We start from the raw sequence: 7,627 nt of genomic DNA on the forward strand, positions 1-7,627 counted from the left end.
TGCAATACAAACTGAGATGGCTTCTAGTGGAACATTAACGAGATGGGGTCTATTTTAATACAAACAGAGGCCTGATCCAGCACAATAGAAATAAAGTAATTCCCAGGAAATTAATAACAGAACCAGGATCCTGTATAACATGGGAGGGGCGATCGTGCAGTGGGAGAGTCACTGGATTAGTGACCCAGAGATCCAGGCCTTTTCCCTGGGGATAGGAGTTTGAATCCCATTATGGCAGCAAGTGGAATGCAAATTCAATTAATAAATATGGAATTGAAAGCTCGTCTCAATAAGGGAGACCATGAAACTATAATCGATTATATTAAACATCCATCTGGTCACCGGTGCCCTTTAGGAAAGAAAATCTGCCGTACTTACCCAGTCTGGAATATATTTATTTTCTTCGCTCATGGGAATGTGGGCAGCACTGGCTAGGCCAGCATTTAATGCCCATCCCTAATTGCCCTTGAGAACAGTGTGGCTTGTTAGGCTATTTAAGAGTCAACTACATTGCTGTGGGTCTGGAGTCACATGCAGTTCAGACCAGACGGCATTAGTGTGAACCAGATGGGTTTTTACGGCAATGTTTTCATGGTCATCATCAGATATTTGAATTCAAATTTCATCATCTGCCGTGGTGGGATTCAAACACAGACCCCAAGCAAATTACTGGCCCAGTGAGAATACAACTGCACCACAGCTTCCCATACATATAACTCCAGACCCACAATTTTGTGGAGCCCCATTCTCCTGTTATTTGTTTAATTGCCCACCACCATTAACGACTGGATGTGACAGGACTGCAGAGGTAAAATCCAATCCGTTGGATGTGGGATCTCCGAGAATATGTGATATGAGTATTGGTATTGACTGGTGCAGTATTAATTGAAACAGCGTACAGTGAAAGCTAAACAGAGGCAGTGTTTGGTCTAACATAAAAATAGATGGAGTCCAAATTAAAAAGACAGAGACAGGGTCCAGTGCAGTGTTAATTGAGACAATCCCTGCTTCATAGAATGTATCCTTCAAGATTTCAAATCCATCTGCTGGCCACACTTTGCAATTGCAGCTCCTGTGAAAATTTCGCTGTCAGGTTCGACCTTTGACATTATTGTATCAAGAATCCATTTCTCAAGATGAAATACTACATCGCCTTCTGCGAGAGGTGTCAAAATTTAACAAAATTCAACTAATTGCAGATGAACGTGGTTGATTAGTGCACGTTAAAGTCAGCACCAGAGTAAAACGGCCCAATTCCTGGTGATGTCTCTTTGTTCATCTTGATTAAAGGGAGGGATGTTGACCAGGGCGCTGCATAGAGACGGCGGGGACTTTAATGTCCACCTCAACAAACATAGTGTTGGGGAGAGTTTATTGGTTCATGATACCACCTGAAAAACGGTTAGGGTCATTTTCTTCAATAGTTCAGAGATATGGAGCCTCCCAGGAAGTCAAGGTGGGAACTTAAGTTGAAGCAGAAGATGCCATTTTGGTCTGTGTGTGTGTGAGGGAGAAAGAGAGAGAGAGAGAGGGAGAAGCAGATCATATTGTTTGCAACTGAATTTCACGAAGATCCTGGAAAAACTTCCATCTATGAAAGGTCACAGACACACAATGGAAACAAATCCATTTCAGATGTGCTGATGGCTGAGGGGGGCCAATTGTTGTGAGGCAGGTTCTGCTGGAAGTGCTGCACATGAAGGTGCAAAATGTGGTTGTGGGTTGTTTTTTTCCAGCGATGGCCTCTATTGCCAAACCGCTGTAGCCATTGGACATCGTGGTGGTTCACGCCAACCCACAGGAGGTGTCGCCATTTTCCTCAGTCATCTGTTAGTTACACTCAGTTCTGATAATCGATATTTAGGGCCTTCACTTCAAGCATCCTTGAAGTGGAGCTTTGGGCGTCCCACTGGTTGTCTGGCTCCAGCTCCCTCACCAAACAGAAAGTCCTTGTGTAAGTGACCATCTTCCATCCTGCGGACGTTCCCAAGCCAACAGCACCATCTCTGTTTCATGACCCCCTAGTCTTGGGAGATTTGCCTTTGACAGTACCACTGCATTCGTGACTTTATCCTGCCTGTACATACCCATAATATGCATCAGGCAGCGAACATGGAAATTGTGGAGCTTCTTTTCTTGATAACTGTAAGTCGTCCATATTACACAGCCATACAGCAAGGTGCTGAGAACACAAGCCTTATAAACCATCAGGTTGGCCCTAAGGATCAGTTTGACGTTATTCCAGGGGAGTTTCATGAATCAGCCAAAGGTGGCAGCTGCTTTCCACATGTGGGTATCAAGTTCTGAAGCAAGGAACAGGCTGCCTGTCACCGTGGAACCCAGGAAGCGGAATTTACTTCCATCCTGGTGTTATTTAGTGTGATCAATGACGGAAATGCAACACCTTGTCCCATGACCAGGGTTTCCTTCATGTTTATAGTCAGGGAGAACAAGTTACAGGCATGGGAGAGTCAGTTCATCAGTCTTTGTGGACGAGTTTCCGGTTTGATGACAAAGTTATCAGCTTCGAGCAATTCTTTGATCAGGATTCAATGTGTTTTTTTCTTCGCTATCTGTCTTCTAGATTGTGCGGCTTGCGGTCTGACCAAGTGTGACAGTAGACTCCTTCCATATCTACAGGGAAGGCAAAGATCAGCAGCATGGGGAAGAAGATGTCAAACAGAGTGGGACTAGGAGACATGGCCTGTTTCACTCCATTCTTCACTCCGAATCTGCCGGAAGTGGAATCATCAATCTGTACAGTGCAGGGCATGTTTTCATGCAAGGAGTGAATCGGACTGAGGAGCTTTGGTGGGCAGCCAATTTTCCCCAAAATCTTGCAGAGTCCTGTTCTACTGACGGTGTCGAGCGTATGGAGCAGATCATGTCCAGAGTATACCTTCCGACATCAACACCACACTGTGCTTCGACCTGCGAATCGACGAAGTCTTTAAAGTATGACCCGAGCAAAGGCCTTCCTCGTGACTCTATGAGTGAGATATTCCTGTAGTTGTTGCAGTCTCACCTGTCGGCTTTGTTTTCAGATAGTGCGATGATTATTATGTTATTCATCTCCTGCAGAACGGATCTTATCTTACAGCAGAGGAGGATAAGGTCGTAAAGGCTGAGAAAGATACATAATTATATGTACCAATTATTATCAATTCACGAAGGTAAATAATTATATTCACGAATTACGATCAATTCACAAAGATAAATAATTATATTCACCAATTGGCATCAATTCATGAAGATAAATAATTATATTCACCAATTACCATCCATTCACAAAGGCAAATAATTATTTTCATCAATTATCATCCATTCACAAAGATAAATAATTGCACGAACCAATTATTTTCAGTATTTTATTTCATACAAAATGTAATTGCGGTTCATGTAATATCATTAACATTGATTGAGATCACATTGACCATTCTGTCAGCAATGAATCACATCTGTCCCAGAATTCAGTGGGAAATGGAATTAAATCAAACCGAGGATAATGAGCAGCTACCCAGCAGCATCTGCGCTTTATTGACAAGTAATCACCTCATCATCACACAGAAACTCCTGATATGGAACTGGAGTGTGTGAGGATTTGTAAAGTGATGGTATGAATAAAGCTACCTGGACTTGATGTTAGTTGATAAATATTTAAATCCAGATTTGTTATTTCCCTCGTCTGGACGGTAATGAAACATTTGCGGCCCTCCATTGAGTTTCACACTATTTCTGTTTCCACAGTAATAATGTTTAGTCTGTAACCTTCATTTATTTGGGTGAGGACATGTTGAATGTTTTGTTGTACATGAAAGGACCACAATTTCCAAGTATTACAATCTTCCACCCTAATCCGAATTATGTACCCGCTTTCTGTCTTAAAGATGATGATTCACCATCAGCAGGGGAGAATCACCAGTAGCGCAGGGATATTTCCAGCCTTCTCTTGGTGACGTTCAGCTCGTTAGTTCCCGATAGCCAGGGGATGGAATTCATCCAGAAAATGTGGAAGGACTGAAGATATTAGACTGACACAAATGAAATACAGGACCAGCTTCAAGATATGAAGTGGTCAAGCACAAAGATGAGAATGGAGACCAACATCTATGGATACATCGATCAATGCATTCACTGATTCCTTAATCAAAATATTCATTCCTGCATCACTGCAGTCATCCCTCCTTTCTTTGACAGATGGTGGTGTTGTATTAATTGTAGTAACCCAGAGACCCAAGCTATTCACCTGGGGACATGAATTCAAATCCCACCATGGCAGCTGGTGGAATTTAAATTCAATTAGAAACCTGGGATTGAAAACTGGTCCAATTGAAGGGAACTATGAAACTATCATCGATTGTGGAAAAAAGTCACCTGATTCACTAATGTCCTTTAGGAAAGGAAATCTGCCACTGTACCTTGTCTGGCCTACGTGCTACTCCAGATCCACAGCAATATGGTGGACTCTAGCTGCCCTCTGAAATGGCCCAGCAAGACACTCAGCTCAAAAGCAATTAGGGAAAGGCAACAAATGATGGCCTTGCCAGTGGCTCTCACATCCCGTGAAAGGGTAAAGGGGCCAAAAAATCACACAAACACACATGTTTTTCTATTTCAAAATGTATCCGCTCTCTGAGTCCTCTCTGATAGTCTGTCTGTAATTCTTTCTATCCATCCATCCATCCATCACAATATTATGATGTGTTGGAGAGATCCTCCAATGAGCCATTGATGCTAACAGGGTGTCAGAAAAGCTGGATAACTTTTCTTTCCTGGGAGATTGGAACAGTTCACATAGGCTCACAGTTTAGAAAAATAAAACTGACTCCAGTGTTGTTGCTGGGTAGATTTGTTATAAATAGGCCTTGTTGACAATGTTAAGGGTTTGAAGTTGGCTTGCAGCCAAGCGGTCAGTACTGAGGAAACAGATCTTTCATTTACTGCACAAACCCGCAGATGCTTCCTGTAAATAACATTGGACATTCGAGCCTCCCTGACTGCACCCGGCTGGCTTGCTGCCAAATACTGTGCGGGACAGATTAGCCTGGATATGTATGAACAAAATGGCATTCAGCAATTCAAACAATATTGCTTTCAGTCACACATGGAATACACATTTTAAATGGCATTTCATCCAAGGAAATATTTTAATGAGTGCCGTGTTCACTGAGATTAAACACGATCAGAAAATATTAAATTGACCATATACTAGTTAATTTATATTATTTCTAAGTAAAGAGCATTCCAATTATTAAAGAACTTCATGAAGTGCGAGAGATCGATCTTGATGGTCCCAATGTCCCAGTCAATGGCAAAAATTAAAAATAAATTAAATTGAATGAAAATTGTTGAATTGCCTTAAACCCGCAGGAATTCCTTGAATATTCTCCGAATTGTGCACCTCATTTAACCTGAGGCGCCTCTTATTCTTGATTAGCATCGTGTACTGTACAGTTTAATTTGTACTGATCTCGATTATTTAACAGTCCCTCTCATAGCTGCCAATAAATGGAGAAATGACCAGTTCCTGACCCGCTTCAGTGGAAGATAAAACATTTATTCTTGTGATATTGTGTAATATGCCCCAAAGTCCTGATATCCTGTGTTCCTAATACCAGTGAATGGTCGACAGCCGGTGGCCAATAGAATTATCTGCAATGATTTGGATGCTGAAGGATAACTTTACTGACCTCCGTGTCCGTTCTGATCCATTAACTTCTCCGTCAAAAGTAAATTTTACGTTTCTCTGTAAACTTACTGTTTAATTATCAGGCAGGCGGGCTTCTTTTACCGCTAATTTTCACAGGGCTGTCTTCGGGTCAGGAGCAATTCGAGAAATGCAAGGAGGGACATTGTATAATGTGAGGGGTTTCTTCTTATCTCTGGACCCAAACTGTATGGCCATAGCCACCCATTTTTTTAGATAATATCACTTTGTTCATCCCCCGCATTTAGTTACATAAATCAATAATAATTCCTATGACTAATGATACTTTATTACTGTAATGAGATAGAGACCCGGAGTTGCTGCAAAACAGGCTGACAGTCCCTGTTAATATAACTTATTTTTTTAGATTCAACCCGCTGTGAAGTAGTGTAGAAATAAATGGACTTAATTTACATTTAAATTAGTCATTGTTATGAACTGATCCTCAACTAGAATTTCACCATTAGAATCCCGGGAGACATTACAATGAATCCATTCAGCCAAATATCCCGATACAGGTAAAATGTCCACTCTTAACAATAACCTATTGTAAATATCTGAGTCCATTCTGTTGGGGATGTGGAAGGTGGGGCGTGGATCCAGTCGCCGCCTCCACCAGGGAATCAACAGGCGGCGCCTGGAAACCCGCCCCCTTCTGCCGGGTATTTAAATGCCGCTCACTGGGGTCGGAATCCGACAGTCCGGGAGCTGGTTTGTTCACTGAGTTCTGGACAGAACCATTTTCCCCAAGTGACCAGAAGGATGAGGTCGGCGATTTCTCTCAGTTTGTTGCTGACTTTCTTATCCGGTGAGTAGTTTTTATTGTCCAAGTCTCTCACTGTTACTGTCTCAGTGTTAGTCTCTCTCTGGAATGTTACAGAGTCAGGAATCACTTCACCAGGATTAATCCTCGGGGTTTTTGATATATTTTTACAGGTGTCAAGTCAGATGTTGTGTTGACTCAGCCAGAGGCAGAGACCGGGCGTCCCGGAGGCACCCTGAGACTGACCTGTAAAACCAGCGGCTTCGATCTTGGCAGCTACTACATGCACTGGGTCCGACAGTTTCCCGGGCAGGGGCTGGAGTGGCTGGTTTACTACTATAGTTCATCAAACAACGGCTATGCCCCAGCAATTAAGAATCGATTTACTGCGTCCAAAGACACTTCAAGGAACATCTTCTCCTTGGACATGACGAACCTGAAGACTGAAGACACCGCCATCTATTACTGTGCAAGAGACCACAGCGAGAGGAACCAGGGCTGGACCCGAACAAGAACAGATCGAGAGGGACTCAACAACTTCTATCATAACCTGACGGTCAGTACTTGTTTTAAATGTAATATTAACTGTAATGATCAGAACCCGACAACAAGTCGCTTCTGACAAAAGTAAAACAGCAAATTTAACAGTAAAACCTAACAAACCAATTGATATAATGGGCTGAGCTTTTGGCTGTGTTTATATTTACTGTTAACAGTTTCCGCAATTACAGACCTGGATATAATGTTCATTTTAATATGTCTGATACTTGGAGGGGGTCACTGCTCATTGGGTTTTATAAATTGCTGCATAAATACTAAACTGGATCAGAAGTAAACGTCTATTTGAATTGAATATTGAGAGGCAGCACTGAACAGAGAGTGGGTGCAGTTTTTGTGCGGGTGTATTTCACTGTGATACTACAGCGGGTCACAGTGCTGTGCACAGCGACATCCTCATACAAAAACCTCAGAAGGAGTTTGTTCAAATTGGTGATCACGATCACAACAGGAAAAGTCAAAGAAAATGGGAGCTAAATAAAATAATGGGTATAAGTAATATTGGTTTGTAAAAATGTATAAAAGTCTTCCGCTTTGTTTGTGTTTACGGACACGCTAAATCTGCACAGAGGCTTTTAAAGAACTCCAATCACATTTAT

The 7,627-nt window shown here is 42.1% G+C and overlaps 1 gene segment (V, D, J or C); it reads left to right on the forward strand.

Annotated features, from left to right (window-relative positions):
• The first annotated feature begins 6,422 nt into the window (after positions 1-6,422).
• Positions 6,423-7,108, forward strand: LOC144697573 (Ig heavy chain V region-like). The segment is given in 2 exon segments: positions 6,423-6,515; positions 6,644-7,108. Coding segments are annotated over 2 exon segments (495 nt in total).
• Positions 7,109-7,627: the final 519 nt, after the last annotated feature.

This window comes from Cetorhinus maximus, chromosome 23, assembly GCF_964194155.1.
Source record: "Cetorhinus maximus chromosome 23, sCetMax3.hap1.1, whole genome shotgun sequence".
NCBI lineage: Eukaryota > Metazoa > Chordata > Chondrichthyes > Lamniformes > Cetorhinidae > Cetorhinus > Cetorhinus maximus.